The sequence below is a fragment of the Leuciscus leuciscus genome (genome assembly GCF_965113295.1).
Source record: "Leuciscus leuciscus genome assembly, chromosome: 20".
In the NCBI taxonomy this organism is placed as follows: domain Eukaryota; kingdom Metazoa; phylum Chordata; class Actinopteri; order Cypriniformes; family Leuciscidae; genus Leuciscus; species Leuciscus leuciscus.
In genome coordinates, this window is record NC_138744.1 from 13,514,437 (window position 1) to 13,541,934 (window position 27,498).

The 27,498-nt window shown below is 37.4% G+C and overlaps 2 protein-coding genes across 5 annotated transcripts in view; both read right to left on the bottom strand.

Annotated features, from left to right (window-relative positions):
- npr1b (natriuretic peptide receptor 1b) overlaps window positions 1-14,932 on the bottom strand; it is a 49,872-nt gene extending 34,940 nt beyond the window's left edge. For 2 of the 3 annotated variants that reach the window (XR_014200648.1, XM_082149794.1), the window contains exons 1-2: window positions 14,606-14,932; window positions 10,104-10,886 (exon numbers count right to left, since the gene is read on the bottom strand). Coding sequence is in view for 2 of the 3 variants with exons in the window: in XM_082149794.1 (XP_082005920.1) it covers window positions 10,104-10,863 (760 nt within the window). In the remaining variant the exon portion in view is untranslated. Of the gene's footprint in view, window positions 1-10,103; window positions 10,887-14,600 lie in introns of all 3 variants that reach the window. The other variant, XM_082149795.1, reaches the window with a different exon arrangement.
- A 7,517-nt stretch (window positions 14,933-22,449) lies between these two features.
- Window positions 22,450-26,157, bottom strand: chtopb (chromatin target of PRMT1b). Of its 2 annotated transcripts, XM_082149616.1 has the most exons (7): window positions 26,080-26,157; window positions 25,733-25,848; window positions 25,459-25,603; window positions 25,201-25,357; window positions 24,991-25,128; window positions 24,014-24,055; window positions 22,450-23,440 (listed from the first exon to the last, which is right to left on the bottom strand). In XM_082149616.1, the coding sequence occupies exons 2-7, from the start codon at window positions 25,795-25,797 to the stop codon at window positions 23,253-23,255; spliced, it is 735 nt and encodes a 244-aa protein (XP_082005742.1). In that variant the 5' UTR covers window positions 25,798-25,848; window positions 26,080-26,157; the 3' UTR covers window positions 22,450-23,252. The 2 variants fall into 2 exon arrangements, with proteins under 2 accessions (XP_082005742.1, XP_082005743.1); XM_082149617.1 differs by lacking the exon at window positions 24,014-24,055.
- Window positions 26,158-27,498: the final 1,341 nt, after the last annotated feature.

Here is a 27,498-nt window from a genome sequence, read left to right on the forward strand (position 1 = left end):
ACCCAGAAAGAATATTTTTCTACCTATTTGGCAATTTTCCTACCTATTTGGCAAAAGGGAAGGCAACAGCCTTTTTTCTCTACTCAGGTATCAATTTAGCTGGTTAACCAGCCAAGTAAAGAGGGTAAAATATAGCACACAATATCAGTCTGCAGGCTACTAAAGTAACACATACATGTGAAAATGGGGAATATAAGAGGGTAAAGTCCTACTGTGAGTGAGTCAGAGGTTCAGTTCTTTGTGTCTCAAGTCAATACTGAACTACCACAGAACAAGACCTTTACATTTGCCCAACATGACTTTTGCCATATACCTACACTGTCAGAAAGAAAGAAAGAAAGAAAGAAAGAAAGAAAGAAAGAAAGAAAGAAAGAAAGAAAGAAAGAAAGAAAGAAAGAAAGACCGTTCACGACAGATCAGGACAAGAGCGACTGCACTAACTACATTTGCTATGATTACGAAGGCACATCCATAGTATAAATGCAATTCTGTTTGGGAAAGGAGAATGTCAGGTGTGAGAAGCAACCCGTCAGAGAGATAAAGCAGTCACACTCAAATGCACATCATTATCAGATGAAGCCCTTGAGAGGGACTGCTCCAACCTAACGGGGAGAATTGCTATTTTCAATGCTGTTAAATATTAACTAGCACTGAGCAAATGAGTTCAGGCACTGAGCTTTCCTCAGACGTACACGTAAAAACATTCCTAAACATGTTTTCCCAGGAGAGGAGTGACAGACCTGGGTGTTTTTGTGGGCCAAATAGAGTTTAACTTCTGCATATACTCAACAGAGTTCAGTCTACAAATAGCACTAGTTGGTTGCTTAGGTACTGTAAGAAGGCATCTAAGAAGAACATACTGTGAACCGGTAGTCAACATGGCATCTGAAGCAGTGACATATTATACTTTATCTAAAATGACGAGCAACAAAACAACTGACCTCACATTGAGAATGTATTTTAAATATTTATGTCACACCACAACTATTTAAAGCTACACTCAGTATTTTCAGCAATAAGATGACCCACTTCATGTAACATAAAAAAGCTTTTTTAGGCAACTGCTACAATTTGTCTCATGTGAGCAAACTTGATTTTAAGCACCTTACCTTTTCTTTCACCTTAAAGGTAGGGTAGGTAATCATTTTTCTAAAAAAAAAAACATTCCAAATTTGTTTAAACTGTCTTTATATACCAATACATAATTAAAATGTAAGTACTCTGAAAAAGAAAATTTAAAAATCGAGTGACTGTAGACCTTTTAATCTGCAATAAACACAGCTCATTATTTCCATTCACTCCACCCCCTCCCTTCTGAGCTCCTTCCAAAGCCACGCCCCCAAAACACATGAACGCGCGACGCCAAACGCTCAGGCTGGAACAAGACGCATTTATTACCTGAGACGAGTGGAGAGGAAGGAGCGCAGTACATACAGTGACATCATGTCAGAATCACATGTAATAAAATACCTAACTTTATCACTATGAATATAAACAAATAAGATTTCTTTTAGTACTCACTATCAAGCTAGCATATCGATAATGGTAAAGTTTCATTCGGTAACGAGCTATATTTATAAGGCAAAACTAAAAACAGGTTGCATTGATACACGTTTTTCCATTACCATCAGTTACACTGTGATGAAGATGAATTTCGTGTAAGATTCATAACATATACGGTGTTTTGTATGTAAGAGTTTCCATGATGAAAACATTGTTGACTCTAATGAAGACTAACGTACACTCCGAGTCCGGAGAAAAGTACCGCATCGTCGGCTCGAGGACAGGTCCGGGGTTGAGGGCGAAGCAGAGGAGGTCGTTCAAGAGTGCGGGCAGGGTCCGAGGAAGTAGTTTTTGCCTTGTTTGCCTTCGCTGACTGCATATGCAGGTGCTTTGAGCTGAATATTTCCGGGAACGGTGACATGTGATGAGTGCACGCAGGGCAGCGCGCGCAGTGGGGCTCGGGGCGGGCACGAGACATGAAGGCATCTGATTGGTTCTTTACATTCGCACCGAATGGCAGTGATTGGTCAGAGTTTTTACTGTCCTGCAGCTGCTACAGAGGTCTGATTTTTTTCATTCCTTTTTCTAAACACATAATGTATTGACTACTATCAGGATGGAAGGACCATTTCACCCAGTATAAAAAAAAGTGTTTCTGAACAGGATTACCTACCCCACCTTTAAAGTATTATTCATTCCTTTAATAAACAAAGCTGACAGAAATTTCTACCAAAAGTAATTGAATTATATCTAACTGAATAACTGAAGTAATTGTTGAATTATATCATTAAAATTTACAATTGTCAATTCATTTATATTGTACACTTTTCAATGAAAAATAAAAACAAAACAAAATGTTAAAACAAGAAGATAAATTGTCTTGTGATATGATATGGCTGGCCAAATCAAAGGTAATGGGCCAACCTTAAAGGAGAACTCCGGTGAATTTTTAAGTTAATCTTGATCGTTTTACCTTTGTGAGTACTGTCTATAGAAAAAAAAAACGAACCGGATCGGTGCTTGCAACGCGGAGCTGTTACAGTTAATGCCCAGAGCTCCCATTCAGCTAAAACGGCAGTTATGGGGGCATAAACCTAAAGAGTGTCTTTGTGCCTCTTAACAGACACAAAATGCAATTAAAATGTCTGTCCAACATGAACAGGGCCCTTACATGACAACAAGATGCGTTTAGCAACTTAGCCATTGTTTAAACTCACCTAAATAGTGTTTTAGACAGCTAGCTGTAGTCTCGCGCTGAAGTCCCGTGGGAACTCAGTTGTAGCCGGAAAAAGGTAAATAGTGCGCGTAATTTTTTTTCCCCCAAACCACTTCAGCGGAAATCCCGCCCTGCAGCTGATTCTAAGGTTTTCATTGGTCATGTCAATCGTCACTGTAACCTAAACCAATGAAATCAGCTGCAGGGCGGGATTTCCGCTGAAGTGGTTTGGGGAAAAAAAATCGCGCACATAATGCAGGTGGGAGGAGCGTCGTGTTCCGGCTACAACTGAGTTCCCACGGGACTTCAGCGCGAGACTACAGCTAGCTGTCTAAAACACTATTTAGGTGAGTTTAAACAATGGCTAAGTTGCTAATCTTGTTGTCATGTAAGGGCCCTGTTCAAGTTGGACAGACATTTTAATTGCATTTTGTGTCTGTTAAGAGGCACAAAGACACTCTTTAGGTTTATGCCCCCATAACTGCCGTTTTAGCTGAATGGGAGCTCTGGGCATTAACTGTAACAGCTCCGCGTTGCAAGCACCGATCCGGTTCGTTTTTTTTTTCTATAGACAGTACTCACAAAGGTAAAACGATCAAGATTAACTTAAAAATTCACCGGAGTTCTCCTTTAAATTTTCTAATTAAACTTTATAAACATAGCAGGCTCCTATTCTTCTGAATAGAATGGGCTGAGAAGAGATATAGATAAGAGAATTGTCCATTATTTCAAAACTGTGCACTCCATTATATCATCACACCAGAGAGAGTCTGCCCTCCCAACAAGGAGCTAGCATGCAATCAGATGAGGAGGTACGTTGTAATTGCAATCGGAAAAAATGGCCGCAGGAATGATAATGATGGGCTCAGCTCAGAAAATGCAATGCCATTCTCTAAAAGAAACCTGCTACAATTACACTGACAGCCAGAATCAATGTACAAGTGTACATTTTTATGTGTATACAAGGCCGCTTGTGTTCTCTGAAAATAACATAATTAGGAAACAACTTCATGTTCACAACATCAACGTGTGCTCTGCTCTTACTGTTTGTTTCATTCTGTTTTCTCTATTTGCCATTTTTAACTGCTGTCACTATTTTTGAGTGAATAGTTGAAATGACTGTAGCTCTATGATCTGAGAATTTACGAAAATGTTTGATCAATCAGAGCAGACTGTTACAGCTTCATTCCTGCACTGACTCTAATCTATCCCATTTAAATGCAGGACTTGATCTGTTATGTTTAAGCCTGTGCCACCCTTCCCTTTACCCAGTGATTAGGGTTCTTCAGTCCGTTTTTCTAAAGAATATCGACTCTAAAATGCAGGCGCAACACTCACAAAACGCTCAGATAATTACAACAGGAAATAGCAGTTCTATTGATCTGGATGGAATCCTTGAAGCCCATTTTCTCATGTGCATGTTGACCATGATAGGGGAGCAGACAGCGACACGGACGGGCTTTATGCATGCTTATTTATTCAGCCTGATGGGGTTTAAAGGGACTGCGTCAGCATTTATTTTACATTTATGGATTTATATGAATGTTTATGTAATGTATTATTTATTCATATGAAATGGCACACCGGTAGTACATCTTCCCCTGGTTTCACAGACAAGGCTTCAGACTAGTCCCAGACTAAAATGCATGTTTGAGATGTTTTAACTGAAAGCAACTTGCTCTAAAAATATGTCAATGCTATTGCTTTGTCTCAAAATATAAAAAATGTCTAAGGCACGTTCCCACTGCAGTCAATAATTTTTCCCATAAAAATCATCTTTAATCACCAAAATTACATATTTAAACGTTTTTTTTCTTTGAATTGTTTTCTTCATGCCTTAAAATAGCTTGAATGTAACTCTACACTCTTGCCTCATTTAGTGTACGCGGTTCTATGAATATGCAAATGAGCCCCGCCTCCACTCACTCATACCAGCCCAGAGATCCAATCATTGACAATCACACGTTGACGTGATTAGTTACAAGGTAGTTTGTGTTGTCAGAAACACCGTCGATTTGAAATCGCGTTTTTGATTCTTTGTCTTTGATTCGTGTCTTTGGTTCAGTGCAGTTTTAAGGAGAAAATACTCAGCAATGGTATTGACTGGTGAATTTGCACATGGATTGTCTTAAAGCATATTAAAAACACCACATCAAACAACATTAAAAACTTGATTTTCACCACAGTGGGTCTTTAAAGGTACTTAAATATCCTGATTGAACTAAGGCCTAATCCTGGCTTAATCTAAGCCCTGTCAGTGAAACTGGGCCATTATGACCCAGACTCTTTTATATCTTAAAGGGATGGTTCGGAGTAAAATCAACCTAGGGTCCTTTGCACCATGACCTCGAGCCAAACACCCCCCCAGAAGCCTTTTTTCCCTTGGTCGAACATTATTAAAGTTAGAGCTTATTTAAAGATATCTGCCGAATAGCTTAGTACAGGCGCTAATGGATCCAAGGTTGTATCTTGTAAATTACCCCACTAATAATGCCCAGAATGGTACCAAACTTCTACAGTAGTACAAATAGGTTCTGTGTACTCATGCTACTGCTAACCCGGACGTCGACGTCACTTCAGTGGTTTGGGAAAAGCCCGTAAAAGTCCTGGCAGAAAGCGATGCATAAGGATGTACTGTAACAATGAATTATTATTTTTTCCGAAGTGTTGACAACTTAGTGTTAACTAATAATTGTTGCAAACTGGTACTTCCAACAAAATATTAGTGCATTCCTGGAACTGGGTGTCGTTACACTACATCCTTATGCATAGCTTTCTGCCAGGACTTTTACGGGCTTTTCCCAAACCACTGAAGTGACGTCGACGTCCGGGTTAGCAGTAGCGTGAGCCGTCAGGCAAGTGTTATTTAAATAAACTCTTGATGTACTTACAAACTTTCTAATGCCTCGTTTAGGCAGAGTCAGAACCTATTTGTACTACTGTAGAAGTTTGGTACCATTCTGGGCATTTTTAGTGGGGTAATTTCCGAGATACAACCTGGGATCCATTAGCGCCTGCACTAAGCTATTCGGTAGATATCTTTAATAAGCTCTAACTTTAATAATGTTCGACCAAGAGAAAAAAGGCTTCTGGGGGGTGGGGGGGGGGGGGGGGGGGGGGGGGGTTTGATCTTGGTTGGCTCGAGGTCATGGTGCAAAGGACCCTAGGTTGATTTTACTCCGAACCATCCATTTAAACACAATATTATTTTAACATTGTAAAAGAGTTTTTGTGGATTTCAGTCAATCTTTGAGGTGTAGTGTAATTCCCAAAATTTGCATTTCACTTTTAGAATTTAATCACAAATTTAGTCTCTCAATATAGAAGACTCATAGTCATATTGCACTTCACTGATTTTCGTCCAATCAAGTGCTCTCTAGAACAAGAGAGTCCCACCCCCAAATACCACCTGCCACCTGCAATGTGACTTAACAAAAGATGATCCCCTAATATTTCCCACCTAAACTTCCTGTTTAAAAAAGAAATGCATCATCAACATAGAAGGAAAATTGCTCTCAGTCTTTAAAATGGAGATTTCCAATCATGCTCATCAAAAATGGACACAAGGAAGTTAATAAATCTTAAAACAAAAACAGCCTTTGGGGGGAAAAACTGAGCACATTTATAGAGGACTGCTTAACGGAAATCTAAAGTTTGACTGCAACTAAAAAGCAACTAAACTATAGAATCAGACTCTGGCACCATTCTCTGGCACCATTTTTTGTCTGTAATGTCAAGCCTGTCATGTTTCTCTTCTAATGCGGTTTAACATAAGCCAGTATAGGGTTACAAATTATATTAGCGCAGGAATCTGTGTGATGTAAGGGAGGTCTGTCTAACATTACCTCATTCTAGACTAGAGGATGTGAGGTCATGGTTGTATTATACTGAACCCAATGTTCTGCAGTCACGAAGAGAACATTATGATTTGAGTATTCTGTTCACAGGGGGGCAGATTCAAGACCAAAATAAAGACAAGCCTTCATTCTCTACGAATGATAAATGAAGATATGTTTGGGTTTATGTCTGGAGGTGTTCAGTTACACTGCATTACATCCAAAGGTCAGAAACAATGGGAAATATTGACCTGAAATATCAGAATACAGCATTCCTCAAGCAGAGAAGCAGTTATAGGCTTATAAAAGTGTGCGATACGAGTGTACAATTTTTTTTAGTTTTCTTTTCCATCTTTCTCTACCTCACAGTTCAGATAAATTTTTAAGCTGATCCAGATGGGTGGAAATGCAGAGAGAAGCAGAGCACGGCCTTGTGGGTAGTTTAGTTCAGCATGGCCGCTCTTGCGCTCGGCAACCATGACGACAAGAGGCCATGAAGCTGTAGACATAAAGATTGGCATTTTAGTTGAAAAGATGATTACAGGGTAGACTGATGCTACCGCTCCATCAGAAGAGGAATCGGGGAGGAATTATTTCAAACAATTCCATAAAATGAGCTCTACTAATTTTGAAGAGCTCATATAGTTCTGTTTGCCCTTGTTCAGAAATCAGAAACTAAGATCTCCAAAATCTGGTTGATGAGTTTGAAAACCAGACCTTCCTGTTGGCACTCTTGAGTCAAGGTCCTCTTCCTCTTTGATGCAGGTGTAATTGAAGTGATTGGGTACATGGAAAAATTAAACCAGAAGAGCACAGTGTGTTTGTGTGTGTATGACAGAGAGAGAGATTGATTGATGTTGAAGCACCTGCTGACTTCTGGCCATTAACAGCTTTGCTGTGCTGGAGATTTTATCCAAGAGCAAAGCAGCAGCTAAGTGCACATCACTTCAGCACTACAGAGAGAATGAGAAGTGTTATGAATATGCGTGCATTTGTCAATGTGTTTGTGTAATGATGTGACTAAATAATAATATAAAAAAAATATGTTTAGAGTACTGAATGGACGTTCAGATGGTTGTAATTATGAATTAGCTGCACGTCGGACTTCGCAATCTCCAGCTAAAGCTCTTTAAATGCCTCAATGTCCAGGAAGAAAGTTCAAGTCCACTTTCATCTGCATTTATGAGCTGGGTGTTTTCCTGTCCCATCCAGATAATATAGTTTGGTTCAAATAAAATGCACTTGATGATCTCAGTTTTACAAATCTAGTACTGCACTTTAAAGAGACAAGCATTCTGAATCTCCAAACGAAAGAGCACTCGCATGGAAAACTCCAGGAGAAGAGCAGGAATACATCAGAGATTCCAATCTCACAGGAGGCGGTGTTGTCTCCATGTGTTGTCTTCCTGTTGCTGATGATGTGAGGGTGTTTTTAGAGAGTTGAGAGGAAAGAGGCAGGAGGTGAGGAAGAGCATTTCAGCTCTTCCGAGATCTACGTAAAAGGTTACGGCTCCACAGGTATTCGCTACATGTTAATCAGTTAGAGAGACCCCAAAACATTTCTGCATCCACAAAACATTCCCTATGCCATTATATCGCCAAATCCTCATTTAGGAAAGACACCGAAATTACAATTCTGTCCGAAACGAAGTAAAAAAAAATTATGTTATGGCTGATAACCAATAAATGGCTAATACTATACTATAAAAAAAATAATAAAAAAAATAACTACAAGTGAATTTAGGCAACACAACATTAACTGTACAGTATGAGAAATAGATAAAAAAAAAATATATATATATATATATATATATTTGCTTGAGATTATTGAACTATTAAGTGTTTTAAAGATTAATTTAAGTGAGAATTAGATGAGGATATATATATAGGCAATAAGGGGGAAAAAAGGAAAAGAAAAAACAAATAAAACAAATAATGTAAAAAAAGGGCAAAACACACACACACACATATATATAGAATACAATAAATAGAAAACTATCTAATATCTAATAATAAAACTGATAACTCATAACAGATTGTACCAGTGGATGATGCTATTAAGAGTTTGTACTTAATACTCACTGAAATACAACATTTATTCTGACACTGACTCTGAACTGACCCCTTTTGCGATTGCCCAGGCTTTTGTCAGTCAAAGACTTCAAAGGTTTTAAAAACCATACACGCAGCCACAGCCCCCACCTGAGACATCATCCATTGCTTCATTCATCTGACTTTTTATGTGTTAGTACAACATTACATTTCTCACCAGCTGTTCATTGAGTGACTCAACAGAGCATCCAGTGACTAATGACGAACCATTACAATCTTCCAGTTAGAAAGACTGAATGAACACACAATGAATACAAAATCTGTTTTTGCAGGAAATGCCAACAGATCAGATAGTGTGTGCTAAAATTTATTGCATGCTCACAGGGGTCATAACCTCTGTTAATAAATGTTGTTCAGTTGACATTTTCTTACCCCTTTGGGACCTGAAAAAAGGTTTAAAGTACATTTTACCCATTAAAAACTTATAGATACAGGTTTCCTGAGTTCCCCTTTCCGGAAGAACTAATCTGATGCCAAAGTCAAAACATTGACTATATGAGCTACATTTTGTGATGCACTACATCACTGTTACTATAAAACGGATTCTCCTGTTGTTGACATATTGAGCTGTGGCGCTCATAGGAGACTTAGGTTTGAGTCTGGCCTGAATCAAGCATATTGTTTGGGAGAATGGAAAAAACAATTCAGTAGATTACTGTTACATACATCATTCTGAGTAGTTTAATCATGGTTGAGAAAAGCATGGAGAATCAGCAAATTAACAATGACATCATACTCTAAACTGTTCCTGCTGTCACTCATCTCTCTATCCTTCGCCTTCACTCTTAGTCATGCGTTCTGTGTAATATGCTGAATGTGTTAGTCTGTACACATTTCAATCTGGATCACGGAGTGCAGCTCAAATCAAGCTCAAGGGACAAAATATGCCATCAAATATACCACAAAGTCACTCATTAGAACCTTCACACTCACTCTCAATGTTCATTGGTGGTAGAAGAATGACATACTGAGACCATCACAACATTTCCGTAAGCATTTAAAGGAACATTACCTCAGCCTCATGTCATTAAAAACCTGTATGACCTATAATGCAGATTCTGCATGGGCCTACCAAAATTTAATAAATAAAACCCACACTTTTCACCAGAAAACATATTTTTTCCCCTGCTATTTTGCAATTATATCCTGTTATGGCATCTGTGTGACTCTTGTTGCACTCTTGAAATTCAGCATTGTGGCACTGCAATTATTATGGGCTCATTTGTAAGTCACAAATTTGAATTTCACTGACTTCTAACCTTAATGTCACATCTAGGAATCAGTTGGTATGGAAACAGCGTGGCAATCAAGGTTAAGTGGATTTTTAAAATGACCTCATCTAGAACATCTCAGAAGCACTGGGAATGTATTAACAAAAGGACAGATGCCCAAATAGATGCAGACTGTTCAAGCAAAACAAAAAACAAGCCACTCACCTCTTCCATCATCCTTGATCTTGTGTAGGAGTTCGGAATAGTTAACAGGCCCTTTGTTCTCCTCGAATACCAGATCCATGGTTGTGATGTTTTCTTCATGCATCTCCGTGTAAAGCCCTTCCAGGGCGAAGTAGCATGCCCTTTCGCCCATTTTGGTGTCACTGAACATCAGCAGGGCGTGTTGGTGCCACCCGAAATGCCTGTAGAGGTGGAGGGCGTACTCACCCAGTTTCTTGTGTGTGGGGCCCGTGTTTGTGATGGAGGTGTACATTTCCATGAGGAGGAAAGCTACAGCAGGGGCCCCTGCAGTGATCATGGGGACGCCCCAATGAGCAGTGAACAGCCCAACTGGGGAGGAGGTATAGTCACACCCAGGTCCTATGAAGGCCCACGGGTTGTACTCGAATTTCAGGTCCACGGCCATGAGCGGGGCAATGGACTCGGAGCAGATACCGTCCCTATTCTCGCTGTTTGCGAAGATGCGGCGGAGGTGGTGCCGGGGCAGCAAAGTGGGGTCGGCATTGACCTGAGTAATGGCGCGGTCCAGAGCGGGTCCCACGCGGGGCCATGCCCAGGGGTAGGATGTATTGTGTTCAGGCAGAATGACAGCCAGTATGATGTCATCAGTGTGGATGTGTGCGGGTGTGTGGGACCCTTGGTGTCTCCTGGTCTTGGCACAGGTCAGCAGTGTCCCCCAGCACAGCAGCAGCAAAAGCAGCAGAAACATTCTGCCTTCACCGAACCAGAGCAACAGACTCATATCACTGCAGCTCACGCTTCCAACTGATCAGGAACACCACACACACACAGACACGTTTATCATATGAGATTAAATTTTATATATATATATATATATATATATATATATATATATATATATATTATATATATATATATATTATATATATATATATATATATATATATATATATAATATATATATATATATTATATATATATATGTATTGATAGGTGTTTTTTTTTTAAGATTCTATAGTTTCACTGACCCATACTATCTATATTTGGGTCAAAAAAGCTGCTAACCTAAATTTACTAATCTTATTTTTCACATCTGAGAAGAAAACTTTATTCTTTCACCTTAGTTTCCAATGATGATTTTTGTACTTTGACACACTTCAAAAACTTTTGTAAAAAAAAAAAAAGAAAAGAGTGAGAAAAAGGAAAGAACGGTACTTAAGTGTATTGGAAAGGTATATCAGGAGATTTTGCTGTTTCACTCTATATTTGGGTCTGAAAGGCACATGGGTCTATAACCTATATTTTCAAATGTACTTATCTTATTTTAAAGAAAACTTGATCATTTTACCCTAGTCTTTCACCTCAGTTTTCAAGGATGAAATGAGAGCATATCACGCAACCTGTCTGTGTTGCTGTTTGGTTAATCTGGCTAGCTTCTACCTAGTAAGAGATTAATTTTAGCCAACATATGCCATTTTGTTACATTCTGTACAGCTTAGGTGATTGGCTCATAAAAACCTGGTTGCAAAACTGAGCTGCTCTTCTGATGATTTGTGATACCCGCTCAGATTGTGCTACCTCCAGTTAAAACAGTAGATAGCACAATTTGACAGCAAAAAATTGTACCTATCAGATTGTGCTACCATCATCATATTCATGTGGTTTGAGGCTCTTAACATCCATACCTACCCCTACCATAAACCTAACCTTAAAACACTGAAAATATACTGTTGGCAGCACAATCTGATAGGTAGCATTATTTGCCATAACATCGCCATGAGCAAAGATGACAGATTTCAAATAATGTACTTCAGGGGGTCTTGCGCCAAACAACAATTTTGACAATTTATTAATATATGGGTAAATATATATATATATATATATATATATAGTGTCGTGCTCAGAATTAATCATACCCCTGGTAAATATGATCAAAAATGGCTGTAAAAAATAAATCTGCATCGTTTATCCTTTTGATCTTTCATTCAAAAAATTTCCACAAATCTAACCTTTCATTGAAGTAAAAGAATTGAATGTGGGGAGGAAATCATATTATGAAATAAATGTTTTTCTCCAAAACATGTTGGCCACAATTATTCATACCCCTAGAATTTTTTATGAATAAAATATCTCTGAAGTATATTCCCATTAATATTTACCCTTTTTAGCACTCCAGGGTGACTAGGAACATGAAATTGTCCAGCTATGACTTCTTGTTTCACAGTAGTTTAAATATGAGGAAGCACAAAGGCCAAATTCCCTGAATCATCCATCACAATGAATAAAACCAAAGAATATAATTCTGATGTGCATCAAAAGATTGTTGAGCATCACAAAATAGAAAGTGGCTGTAAGAAAATAGCTAAAGAATTGAAAATCCCCATTTTGACCATCAGGGCAATAAATAAGAAGTTCCAATCAACTAAAGAGGTTACGAATCTGCCAGGAAGAGGACGTGTGTCTATATTGTCTTAATGCACGATGAGGAGGAAAGTTTGAGTGGCCAAAGACTCTCCAAGGATCACAGATGGAGAATTGCAGAGATTAGTTGAGTCTTGGGGTCAGAAAGCCTATAAAAAAAATTTAAATAAAATCAAACAACCCCTACATCACCACATGTTGTTTGGGAGGTTTTCAAGAAAAATGCTCCTCGCTCATCCAAGAACAAACTCCGGCATATTCAGTTGTCAGACACGACTGGAACTTCAAACGGCACAGGGTTCTGTGGTCAGATGAAACTAAAAAAATAGCTTTTTGGCAGCAAACACGCTAGAAGGGTTTGGTGCACACAAGGATAAAAAGTACCCCATGTGTACAATTTAATATACCATTGGATCTTTAATGTTGTGGGCATATTTTTCTGCTGGAGGTCCTGGACTTCTTATTCAGATACATGGCATCGTGGATTCTAGAACTGAAAAGAATGTAAATGTGTACTTGAAAATGCAATGTAAGTCGCTTTGGATAAAAGCATCTGCCAAGTGCATAAATGTAAATGTTCTATCAAATATCAACAGATAAAAAATCTAAACCTGACGCCTTCTGCTAGAAATCTTATAATGGGCCGTGGTTGGATTTTCCATCAGGACAACGATCCAAAACAAACATCAAAATCAACACAAAAATGTGTTAGGGAGCACAAAATGAAGCTTCTGCCATGACCGTCCCAGTTCCCTGACCTGATGAGTGGAGTGAACTGGAGAGAAGAAGCACCAACATGGAACTGGGAATCTGAAGGATCTGGAGAGATTTTGTATGGAGGAATGGTCTCTGATCTCTGGTCAGGTGTTCTCCAAACTCATCAGGCATTATAGGAGAAGACTCAGAGCAGTTATCTTGGCAAAAGGAGATTGCAAAAAGGTATGTAATAAAAGGGTATGAATAATTGTGGCCAACGTGTTTTGGAGAAAAACATTTATTTTATAATGTGATTTTCCCCCCCACTTTCAATTATTTTACTTAAATGAAAGGTTAGGATTTTGCCAATTTTTTGAATGAAAGATCAAAAGGATAAATGATGCAGATTTATTTTTTACAGCCATTTTTTTTTAATCATATTTACCAGGGCTATGATTAATTCTGAGCATGAGATAGATAGATAGATAGATAGATAGATAGATAGATAGATAGATAGATAGATAGATAGATAGATAGATAGATAGATAGATAGATAGATAGATAGATAGATAGATAGATAGATAGATAGATAGATAGATAGATAGATAGATAGATAGATAGATAGATAGATAGATAGATGTTCATTGTTTGTTTAAAACATATTCATGTTAATTTAATTTATAAAAGAATTGTTCAAAATGTAATAGCATATATAGAAATTAACAACAGATACTGTAAAAAATTCACAAAGCAGTACAAAGAGCTAAAAACATCATAAACTCTAAATGTGATAAACACCTGAATGCATCTTGAATCACAGCTAAAAACACACTTCATGCCTCCATTTGTAAAGAACAGATTAAAATCAGTCCCCATAGAAAATCTGTAACAGTTGTTCTCAAATGGTTGGTTGCAAAAAATCAGAGAAAAACGCCACTGAAGGGCAATAATACATGCAAGTAACCATGTAATCATGCATTTTGGAATGGATAGCTTCAAATTTCTATTGTTCAGAGCATAGGTTGTGCATCTAACTTCATGATATTTTGGCACAAATTCATCTGTCACTTGGTAAAAACTAACCAAATGAATCAGATGCCAACACGGGACAGGTTGAGTGACTTGCCCTCATCCTTGAAAACTAACTAAGACGAAAGGCTAGGGTATAAGAAAATACAACCCAACCACATTAAATTCTAGTTCCAGATTTTGCACTGTGGTGGGTCACATGTCCAGAGTTGAAGGAAAATCAGTCAGGTAAAATCTGAGCCCTGAAGCAAAACCAGTTGAGAACCACTGATCTAAATTTTATGACAAATCATATTTTGTGGGGGAAAAAAATGTCAACTAAACACAATTCTAACACAATAGAACTTCAAACAAGCTGAACAGAAAACTTACCTTACCTTTTATACATGATGTCTTCTGGTCTCCTCAACATGAGGCGGTGCAAACCCGTGACAGTCCACTCAGCACAGCACAAAACACATCCTTGCCTCTGTGAAACTCATCCCTGCAGCCTGACTGTGTCATTCAGAGTGCCAAGAGCAGCTGTGATTTTCTCAAATCACATTACCTCACAGAGAGCTCCACCTCATCTCTGTGTCGAGCTGCATTCTCTGCCATGCTCCAGGGTTCTGAGGGTATTAATGCCTCTCAGCTGCAGTTACTGCCGGAAGAAAGAGAGAGAGTGAGTGAAAGAGTATGTGTGTGTGTGTGTGTGTGTGTGGGGATGTGCTTCTATGCTTCAGCAGGGTAAAGGTTCACCCTTTGGTCAGAAAGCACTTCCAAATGCTCCTAGCTATTAAAAAATAACCATGTAAACACTCCTCTAATTTCGAGTCAGAGGAAATCAATGGCATCAAAATCCATTAGCTTCTACCGTGCATTAAGTAACCATAGCTGAATATTACCAATAAGAAACAAGAGGTCAAGGTTTGGCTAGTTAGCATGACATCCTGCTGGTATCGAAATAAAGTAAAAAAACTATTTTTCCATTAGCGACTGTTAATTAGTGACTGACAATGTTTAAAAAGTAGATTTAACATTAAACACAGAGTAAACATTTTAAGAGAGAAGTTTGGAATAAGATTTTTTTTTAAATGTTTTTGAAAGAAGTATCTTCTGCTCACCAACGCTGCATTTGTTTGATCAAAAATACGGTAAAAACAGTAATATTGCAAAACATTATTAAAATTTAAAATAACTGTTTTCTATGTTAATATATTTTAAAATGTTTATTCCTGTGATGGCAAAGCTATATTTTCAGCAGCATTATTTCAGTCTTCAGTGTCACATGATCCTTCAGAAATCATTCAAATATGATGATTGTACTATTGAAAATGAATCTCTGCTATCACAGGAATACGTTTTAAAATTGAAAATAGTTCCTTTAAATTGCAATAATATTTCACAATACTATATTTTTGACCAAATAAATGCAGCCTTGATGAGATAAAAGACCTCTTTCAAAAACATTAAAAAATCTTAGTAGTGTATATAGTTAATAAATCATTAAAATGAAGCAGTTTTTTTTTTTTTTTTTTTTACCAGTGCCCAATTTTGTTTTGGTGTGAAATCTGCATGAATGAAATGTGCCATCAGCCAATCAGCATCTCATGATGACAATTACATAAAATTAGATTCAATGGTCGACAACCATTTTTAACATAATTTAATACAGGTTAATATTCATTTTTAAATATACTATTGTACATTATTTGTCCAAACAGTTTGTACAAATGTTAATTTACACATACTGTTAACAGATTTATTGAGAAATACAGTGTGGAAATATCTTTACTCAAAAAGATAGACCTTACTCGGCTGAATACTGGGCTGAAAGTGATGGAGGATATGGCCACAGAAGTGATGTTGCAAAGGTTTAAACACTGTTGTGAACTGATATCCCCTCACTGTCATTTGTTGAAGAGGAATCAGTAACCCTCACGAGAGGCAGGTCAGAGCAGTTCCCAGCCGCCCAGCAAGATCTGACCCTATGGGTCAGGACAAGCTCTATCTGCTCGCCACACATTTTGAGTTCAACCTCTACTAACCGCCTTCAGTGGTTTGTGTCTGTGGAGGTTCTAGTGTCTCCTTTGTTTCTATAGGCTGCAGTGTGTGTGTGTGTGTGTGTGTGTGTGTGTGTGTGTGTGTGTGTGTGTGTGTGTGTGTGTGTGTGTGTGTGTGTGTGTGTGTGTGTGTGTGTGTGTGTGTGTGTGTGTGTGTGTGTGTGTGTGTCTGTGTCATGAGAGATTCATTTTTGAGCTTTCAGTCACCACGGTGTTCCAGCACGATTCTGACATTTATATTCAAATCCAACCATTAAGCTTTTTTGAAGGAATGTCCAAATTATAGTCATAAGCACTGAAGTATGAAATGCCTGTCACAGACAGTTAAGTTGTTATAAATCACATCTCTTTCATCTTTTCTTGTTGTAATTCGTTTACATTGTGGCATATAAATAAATTAAAGGGTGGTATAATTATTTTTGGCAGTGATTCCCAACCAGAAGTAAACATACTTCAGCAGGTTTAAAATACTAATTGGAAGGACTGCAGTTTTGCAATGTTAAACCTATAGAGAAATATATATATTTATCAAGATTAATATGATTCAGTTTCTATTTAAGTTGGAAAGCACTGAAATTGTTAAAAATCAAATCAATGAATGGCAGATAAAAATCTAAATAAAAGACTAAAACCAGAATTAATCGTCTAAAATGCTACAAGTGAATTTAGCCATTACAACATTAAAACATACAACATGAAAAAAATAGATATTAATTTAGAAATTTGATAAAAATCACATTTTGCGGTGTAATTTATTGTACATAATATTACAACATTTTAAAGAAAACAATAGAGGGTTACAGTTGTATATATTGGGTGACACTCATACTATTATACAAGTGCTACTTGAGTTTCACTTACAGTATCATTTGTTTTATGTTTAAATGTGACTAATTAAATGAATGATATTGCTAACTGATTTAAAAATGAGTTAAAAAAAACAATTCTGGTTAAAGTTGATGAAGGGGTAAGTAAGCATTACAGATGGGGCTACATAAAATGAAAAAGGTTAGGAAACACTGCTTTAGATTCAGGACATGTTTAAAAAGAAAGATACAAACTGAACTCAGATCAGTATTCAGTCAGTTCTAGATTTGTCCTTTGCCCCCCTTCAGAGAGCCCCGGGACGGTCAGATGGATAGAATTACCAAAACAGGATGCAACACAATAGCGTCTCCATCTCTTTCTCTCTCCCAACCTTCCCATTTCCAACCTCTATCTCCATATTTATCTCCAACCCTTATTTAAGAAAAGCAGAAAGAGAGACAGAAAAAGGAAAGTGAGATTGTTCAGTCTAGCACACAGCAGACAGGATTCAGTAACTGACCGAAAATTAAGCTGTCAAATGTTTCAAACACATTCACCAGAGATCTGTTCTTGTGTTTTTTTGCCATTGTGTAAACTCACCTTAAAATGCAACCATTGCTGGTTCTAAAGCAGGACACTAGCTCCCGGCACTCTTCCTCTCTCTCTTTTTCTCATTCTGGGGAGCAGCAGGAGATAACAGCAGCTGGACAAGCTAGTGGGACTTTGGAGCAGAGCTGCTTGTAGGAAAAAATATAAAAAGTATAAACACTGTGCATAAACACACACACACACACACACACACACACACACACACACACACACACACACACACACACACACACACACACACACACACACACACACACACACACACACACACACACACACACACACACACACACACACACACACACACACACGCAGATACGTGTTTTACATGCAGTGGTGTAAACCAAATAGATCTAGTATTGTTTAGTTGTTTTTTTGTTTGCTGTTGTGCTTTTTAATTTCATCAGCACAAAGTCTGAACCCTAATCAGATCCGCCACACAAAAAAAGGCAAATTAATGGTATTCCTTTTTCCACACAGCATGACTTGTGTGTGCAAATTTAATTAGTAAAAACGGTCTTTAGCACAAACATATGAAAGACTCTACAGCATGTCAGTCATCAAAAAGTACAGTACCATTTAATTATTATAGTCTATTCTGTTACCATGGAATTGCACTACCAGGTCTGTGCTAGCGGGGGCTTTGTGATCAACTGCTATCAGAGTACTGTGTGTTCAGACTTATGCACAGGAACAAATAAAGAGTAATTTCAGGTCTTACAATTATAGCATGATGGAGGAGGAGATCAGGTACGTAGAGAACAAGACAATGTGTCACTTATTTTCCTAAGTTTATTCAGCACATTATGCACATCTTGTATCCACTTACTCTTTGTCTAAGAAAAAAAAAGAAAAAAGGTCAAACAACCGTTATAATAATCATCAGTTGACACTGCAAGCACTATTTCAATTTAGGCTATGGACATGTGCCTCATTCACTTATAATTCTGTATGGTTTCCGTATTTATGCGTGCAGAAAAAGTTCTCGCGCAAAATATCAGCTAGGTTCAAAAGATGAACTGTTGTTCTAACCCCAGTTTTATTGATGTTTCTGGAGTCTGATTTTTTTTTTTTTAAATGAGTGTGCCACTTGCCCGCAAATACTAATTTGGAAATACTTATATTTGAAGAGTTCAGATGCAAAAGCCTCTAAGTGCCATCTGAAATTTTCTTCTATAATGATCATTTTTATCAAGCTCGTGTATTTAAGTTCAGTAATTTCACTTAAATGACAATTAATAGGTAATTTTCATCGCCATTTAAGTGAAATTACTGAACTTAAATATATAAGCTTGATAAAAATGATCATTCTAGAAGAAAATTTCAGGTGGCACTTAGAGGCTTTTGCATCTGAACTCTTCATATATATATATAGCAAAACTACACATAAAATCATGTTGAACCTCTCATTTTGACAAAACTTGCTCCTAGGGCCACCAGGACCATGTAATTTTTTTTGTGTACATGTGATTTCAGTTGGTTCTAAATATTATGCGAACCACTGATCTGTAGTGTGAACTTATTGATAAATCATGACTTCTTGGCATTCTAGCATACTCCACTCACTATTTTCTGCCATATAAAGAAAAATTTGTAAGTGTAGCAATAGCATGCTATTTTGAATTCAGCCCCAGTAAAGCTAAAAGCCAGGAAGCATTGGCAACCTTTCTGAGGTGGAGAAAATTGCCAATTTTACCTGTAGGTGTTCCCAAAAAGGTTGAGTTTACAGTTGATTGCAAGCTCTCACATCTTTCTCCCAGCAGCACTGATATGGTCAGCAGTGTTTGACTGTCTATGAGAGCCTTTCTGAAAAACTAACCTCCTTCTTAAGATGTGCTGCCCACACCAATTGTGCACATCCATTGTGTTTTTTGCCTCGCAAACACTGTTTCTGAAGCCACTGCCATAAGTCGACATAACTTGTGCATGGCATTTCTAAAAATGTAATATTGTAAAACGTAACAATTTCACAGAATAAAAAAAACAAAAAATGATTGCATAAATAATTGTTATCATTGCTACACAATATAGCCAATTTGTCATCTTATTGGTTAGGTTTTAAGGTAGGATTGTGGTGTGTCCTGACAGTAAGGGTTACACTGAGAAAGAGGTGTATTTTGTTTCACAAGCACAGCTTAAACTAGCAGTCAAGTTAAGTGGGCAAATCAGACTTTCAGACGCCATATGAAAACATTTAGCTGTTGCAAACTGAAGAGAATAAGTCAAGCAATGACATGACATCATCATCTTGATATGTGCTTATCTGTATGTGGGGGGAAAAAAACGATTACACAAGTCCCACATCATTAATTTTTTATTCTAATCCAGAAAGTCTGTCAAAATAATGTGGTCGTAGATGAACCTCAGCCCTCTCCTCTGTGTGTCAGTACATTATAATGAAACTCTGATGAGACAGCTGTCTCAAACTTCATAAAACACTTAAACGAACAATGAAATCTGTGCTCAGTGAGCAGCACAAAAATATTACAGGAGCTGTTTTATTAAAACCAGCATGGAACAAGGGGTTATAAATGACCAACCCATGGAGATGATGATGGCAATCAAGCTAACGTGACGCCCCTGATCATGTAATCTTAGTCCTGATTATTTGTCTTCACTCACCTTGCACAGCACAGGGGCCAAAAGTGAGATAGCTAGCGTCATTCTGCCAAGCCACTTTCATCTCTGACATCATCTCCTGCTGAATGTAGCACTGTTGGCAGGAATGCCATGGCAACCCTCCTCCGGACTTCAGAGTGGCATATTACAGTTGAAGTGTCTGGACATAAGAGATCAGGGAAGAAGGGATATGGGTGGCAGCTCACCAGCCAAACCGACTCCTGCTAAGAGCCAACGCATGATGGTGCCAAAAAAAATGCATATCACAGCACACAATACAGGTTTGACATGATAGCTTTTACCTGTTTCCAACTGAGAACTGGCTGAATTGGTAAACAGGGTCATAAATGCAGCAGGTGGGATTTATGCACAGAAGTTGTTGTCATCTGAAACGGTTGACTTTTCATGATCCATTCATGATCCACAGAGTGGCAATGTAAAACATGTGTGCTTAATAATTCAAGAAAACAATTAATATTGTAGAACCATGAATCTGTAAAAACAAAACAAATGAAGCTTTGAAATCTTCAACTCTGCACAATTGCAGCATAAATCACACAAAAGTACATTTACTCTTAATCCATGAATGAACACAGACAGCCTCCCCAGGGTGAGCTTGGGTTTGAAGAAGAAGATCTGGCTTGACAAAGAAAATTGGATTTGGACCACAGTGTGTCTGGATGTTTAAACAATGCCTAACAGATAAGGAAAGATGTTATCTGACATGCACTTCAAATAGTCAATGTTTCAGCTAACAGCTTGAAGCATTAAAACAATTTGGAAGGTGTGAAGGGGGGCAAAGACAGAACCAGAGGTATGGGGTGATGGCTCAAAAATACAGATAATTTTGTATAAAAAAATAAAATTGGTCTCAAAAATACCTAATTTTGAAGGAAAGTGAAGGTCTGGCCACCTGCGAACATTCAGAGCCTGACTCTTGACAGTGATGCGAGTAGAGGCAGATCCTTCACTAATCGATTTCTATATAGGATAACTGTACATAACTCATTCTTTTTGCTCTAGTATCTCATAAATTGCAGTTACACATGTGATTCTGATATATGATGTTGCTGGCAACACCAATGTGGACCATGGTAACATGTAATAGCTACTGAAATACTAATTTCCCACACTGTGGGATGTTTCTTCTTAAATCAAACCTTCTGGACTTTAAATTACAGAAGACTACAAACACCTAGCACCCCCTGCTGGGCAAACATCTAGCATTTACCAAGATTTTCTTCAAGCACCAATTTCTTTATTTAAATGTCATAAATAAATTAATAAATTAATAACAAATTTTTAAAAATACACATACACACACATATATATATATATACTTTTTTTTTTTTTTTTTGAATGTGTAACAGAACTGATCATTCATTAAAATCCATTTATGGATTTTTTATTTTATTTTATTTTTTTACATTTCCTGGCCATTACTAAACTTAAAACTTAACTTAGAAATTTAGCCCGTGCAACATAGGGGTTTTTCCCCCCCTCACCAGCATATTTTCACTTGAGACTAAATATATAAGGGCTTCCATTTATCTGGACCTGTGTGAAGTCACAAGAGTGCTAAAGAACACCCTTATCCTCCAGGCAGAAACTCTGGATACTGGTTCGAGTGCAGTGGGATTCAGAGGTTGAGTCATCTGATGCTTCTATAATCTAGAGTACCACACACTATGAGGAAAAGGATAAACATAATCCAACTGAAGCATTCTCAAAACATCTTTCTCCGGGTTCTCTTATTTTAAAAGCACTGATCTGCGAAATGACAGCATGAAAGGACACAGTTTGGCAAAAATGGATTTATAAAGAGGGGCCAACTCATTTGTTTCCACAGCAACAGGAGACTGCACAAACAAATCTATGGTCATTGGTCCATCACTACTCAACAGCATATGGCAGGAAGGAACTACAGAATATTGGAGAGAAAGCAATACTGAAATTGTTTTATATTAGTTATAGCAGTAGATGTGTTTTAAGGAATGACTTACCCTTGGTCTGGGATTTTCAAAATAATTTGGCTCATTTAGCTGCGAAAGAACAAGAAAAATCACAAAGCAAATTGTTATAAACATGGACATGCGAGTGGAGGGTTGCTATTTTCCTTTTTAGAGAATTTTGTACACTAGCAATTATAATAATTAAAATAAACAAATGAATCAAAGAAAAACGAAGCCCGAGACAAAGACAGCCATTTCCAAACTTCTTTTATTAAAGAACAGGAAAACCAACTATCACCACAAGGTGAAGGTTTAAACAGTTCTACGTTAACTTTTCTCTTTTTAATCACCAGCTGTAACAAATGATCCAATATTACATATCTATACGTGTACAATTTTGCATATGGTGATCAAATTGTAATGATACAAAACAATTGTGAAAAACAAAAGATGGCTGACATGTATCTCCTTCAGATCAGTTATAACTCAAATAAGTCTATCATAGTAATTGTCTAATATGAATCTTGATACAGTTTACAACCAAAATGGAAAAACGGATGTTGGCGTTTCTCATTACAAACCGCTTATAAAATATGAACTAGCAAAGTTTTAACTGAGAGGTGATTCATGTCCATCCAATGCAAGTATTCAATGGAACTGTTTACCAAATAAAGTGCTATTGAAACGATTTTCTCAGAAACAAGATTTTCTAGAAAGCAGCACAAGCCTTTGGAAAGCTTTCAATTCTTTCTTGCTCAGTAGGACTACAGGAAATATAATGATTGTTGAATTAGAGTAACAAACTTGAAGTCAGGGGTTTCGAAGCAGCAGAGCTCTGAGGGAAGCAGTAACTATGTACAAGTTCAGGTCTACTGGAGTCAATCAATAAGGACAAATAACCCTGTAACAGAACAGTCTATCTGCAAGTTAGACTCCATTAGTTAGGGTTAAAAAAAAAAGAAAAAGCAGTGGAGCTTAATTTTGGTCTCAGGTCATCAAGCCATGTCCTCCAAATCAACCTGAGCCATATATGCATCCAGCTCTGCGTCCAGACGGCTCTTGGACATGGACATGTACTCATCCAGTTGTTCATCCAACAGTTCCCGAGAAGGAACCTGATGGATGTTGAATTTGGCCCGGCTGCACCCTGAATGCCCTCTGATAGATGTCAAACTGACAACACCTGTGCACACAGGATGAGTGTTTATAGCCGAGGGAAGGTTATGAATGAAAACATTTGCATGTACTGAATCTAACTGCACCACTTCAGTGAGGTGAAGAAGAATGACTTTTTGAGAGTAACATCAGCCATCTGGCAGCTTTTTAGTACTTCGAGCTATTGAGCAGAGCAAAAATTATTAATCAAGAAATTAATTTATCTGCAACAGTTGAAAAGAAATGGAACAGAGCCCATTTGTCCTAAGTATTTCCATAACCAGGTAAATTGCTGCAATATTTTCTGTTTATCCGATGTTCGTTGCTAACTGAATGCACTGAACATGTAAACAGCAGAAAGCAGATGGAGTTACAGTTTCAAATATGCAGGCAATATTAATGAACAGTGAATGTTGTCGGCTTTCAACTGCAGGAAATTGCTTCTGACATCTTTATGTAAATCAGAAGAATTTGCTTAAGATTTACAGTACACATCAACAACGCTTGATTAGCTGATCAGAAATTAGCCTAACCAGTTACAGAGAGGTTATGCTGGATAGATATTATCTAAAAAACCAAAGAACTAGTAAGTTTGCCAAACCTTGTGGTGTTCCTGGATGTGGCACCTGTTGCTCTGCATTTCCTGAAGAATCCAAACATTAGGAAAGAGTTGCTGAAGTTCATTCTTTAACAAATTCCCTAATAATAATTTCTGTCTGATATTAACAATTCCAGCGCAAAATGGAGTAATGGCATTTTCAGGATTTTATTTTCCTGCGGCATGAAAGTAATTAATCACATAACAGACACAAAAAAGACAAAAAGGTGATAGCATGTAGGTTGCAATTCAGTACTTTCAAAGCCAAGCATTGAGATGAATAGGAATGCAAATAGATACAGGTATTATTATCCACCTTATTTTCAATGTAAAAGCAGGCATGGTCATTTGTAACTTGAATTTGAAACTTCTATTTGTTATATTATTTGAATGTATTTTTGTCATTATAATCACACTAGTTTGTAGCGCAAACAGTTTTACAATTTTCTGCACTTTGTTATTCTTCTTGTTATTTACCTATAGCAGCTAATGAATCAGAAGTCTCACACGTCCACAGAAAATAGCTTACTTTCGTGTAGCAAAATAAGGTGGATAGACATCACTGGCTCAAAGTATGTCCGATTTCAATGCTCATGTTACATCCTGTCTATTGAGACACCTTGATTATTGAAGGCAGAATAAGTGTATCTTTCGCTGCCTATGATATTCTGTGACACTTGAGCAAAAAATAAATATGGCATCTGGCAAGTTGCAGTTGGGGGGCAGTTTAGGTGTAAATGTACATTTTACACTAACTTTTCCACTTTTGATGTCATTTCTAGCTAGAAATTACTATTACAGTAATTAAATATTTGCTTAATTATCATCTCTCTCAATTTTGTTGTACATAATTATCCTTTACGATGCCTCAGAAGCCTGTCTGTTTTTCGTGAGGTACCTTCGTGTGCAAATGCTTCCTGAGAGGGAAGCGAGGCAACGAGTCAGCTACCTAAGCTTTCGGACACAGTCCTTGTTCTCACCTGTCCTTCTAATGGCTCCTCCTCCTCTGGTTCTCATTGCTCCAGTCAAATTAATTATGCCTCCACGCTGCTGCTGCTGCTGGCCACAACCCCTCTGAACACCTAGAGTGTTGACTACACCTTGCTGTCTACTCATGCCTGCACACACATGCATGTACATGAGATATAACATCATGCTGGTGTGTCTCTCTCACTTACGCTGTCACTCACTTCTCCTTGTGTAAAATCCTTTGACCAGTCCTCTTCTGTCGCCTCCTCCTACTCCTCCTCCTCTCATTTGCCCCCGCAATCCCACCATGCACCCTGTTCCCAAGGGATGGCCGAGCCTTGCCTTCGCACTCACTTTGCAGAGTTGATTATTTATATTCTGCAGAGAGGAAGAGTAACAGAAACTATTTAGTCTACCATCAGAGATCACCAGCTCCGACATTTTTGTATTTTATCAAACAGAAAGTGTCCGACAGATACATTATGCAGGGCGGCCAGCACAGAAGGTCTGTTGGCCATCTCCAGAGCCAGCTGCTGGTTCTTCAGCGAGGCTGCAGTCTGCTGTTTCACTGCGGAGGTGATGTCCATCACATCTGCTGGCTGAAGCTTCAGCAAACTAGTGAAACTACAGGGAGGAGCAAAACAAGACCGAGAATTAAAGCACACCATAATAGTATAGTGACTCTCAAGCTGAACTGTAAACAAATGTATTTCAACATTTCGACAATAGGATTTTTGCTAAACTAAATCTCACCGATCATGCAGAGAGACGGTGCATGTGCTGTCTAGAATGATCTTTTGGGGATCCCTAGGATTCATTTTCACATCCAGCTTGAAGTGTAAACGTCAGACTTTCAGTCAAAACAAACGCTAAAATAGTAGAATGAGAAGTCAAAATAGTGTTAACATCTAACTTTAACCCACATATGCCTAATTCTAAGTGTACGTCGAAAAATTGTCTGTGCTTGCTTTGCACAACAGATTTGCATGAAACTAAACTTAGCAAACATTTGAATGTGCAAAACAGAAATGTCGCGTTTTAATATTTAAGCTATATATAAATATTAATCATAAAAAAATCGAGGTTTATTGATTTCCCACCAGTGAAGTTAGCCTCGAAACACGCGCTGTTATGTTGTTAGAATAGCTTTAGTCGGATGTTTTCTGCCAGGTGTGCGGAGTCTGGGACAGTGATTCACACGCTGTTGCGGTCCGGCTGATTCTGAATATTCTACCGCCCTCTACCGGACATATCAGCACATGGACACCACAATCTCTGTGCCAGAGAATATACATTAAAATGAACATTTTCTCACCCTCATGTTGTTTTAAAACTGTATGAGTTTCTTTGTTCTGTTGAACACAAAAGAAGATAAAAAAAAAAAAATCTGGGTTTCTGGTCCCCATAGTATTTTGTTTTCCTACTATGGTATGGATGTCAATGGGGCTCATCAACGGTCTGGTTACCAACATTCTTCAAAATATCTTCTTTTGTGTTCAAACAGAAGAAAGAAACTCATATCGATTTAGAACAACTTGAGGCTGAGTAAATGATGACAGAATTAAAAAATTTGGGTCAATTATCCCTTTAACTTTTTTTCTAGTTATTAAAATATAATCTGGATAATATTTTGTATACCTTGTATAAAGTTATCCGTTTTCTATTTTTCTATCCACCATTAGAGTAATATTAGATGTATAAACATTTATATATTTATATTTATTTATATTTAATTCACATCTATTTGTATTTTACAATAAATAAGTAATTGTGATATTCCAAAACGATAATATTAAAAAAAAAACAGAATTTTTTCATTTGGTTTTGTTTTTTACAGTAAAAAAAAAAAAATAATAATAAAAAAAAAAAAATATATATATATATGAAGAGTTCAGATGCAAAAGCCTCTAAATGCCATCTGAAATTTTCTTATAGAATGATAATTTTTATCAAGCTCGTATATTTAAATTCAATAATTTCACTTAAATGGCAATGAAGATTACCTATTAATTGTCATTTAAGTGAAATTACTGAACTTAAATATACAAGCTTGATAAAAATGATCATTCTATAAGAAAATTTCAGATGGCATTTAGAGGCTTTTGCATCTGAACTCTTCATATATATATATATATATTTTTTTTTTTATTAAATCGAAAGCTATTTATATTTATATTTATATTTATATATATGGCTTTCGATTTAATAAAATAAGCCGAATTCATCTCGTGGTTTCCACGATGTTATGTTTATAAATCAGAATTAAAAACGAAACATGGCCTATATCAATATCTAACATTAATAATTAGTTCTTCAAACTAATGGCCTGCTAGTCAGCTGACCGACCAGAGGGTTGTTCCATAAAAGACGCTTAGAAAAGCGGGGATTAAACTCCAAAACCGGACTTGAATGAGCTTAACAAATAAGTTGGGGCTAAAGTGGTTCCATAAAAGGTAATTGAAGTTCACGCAATCTCACTAATTTGATCCAGGTTTATCTAGTCTAGATAATTGCGTGTG

Excerpts from the sequence above, each read along its gene's own strand:
- chtopb (XM_082149616.1), bottom strand. The coding sequence starts at position 25,797 with ATGAATCCTAGGGATCCCCAAAAGATCATTCTAGACAGCACATGCACC. Across the intron at positions 25,604-25,732 it reads ACCGTCTCTCTGCATGATCG|TTTCACTAGTTTGCTGAAGC; the intron begins GTGAGATTTAGT and ends TCCTCCCTGTAG. Across the intron at positions 25,358-25,458 it reads TGCTGGCCGCCCTGCATAAT|AATATAAATAATCAACTCTG; the intron begins GTATCTGTCGGA and ends TCCTCTCTGCAG.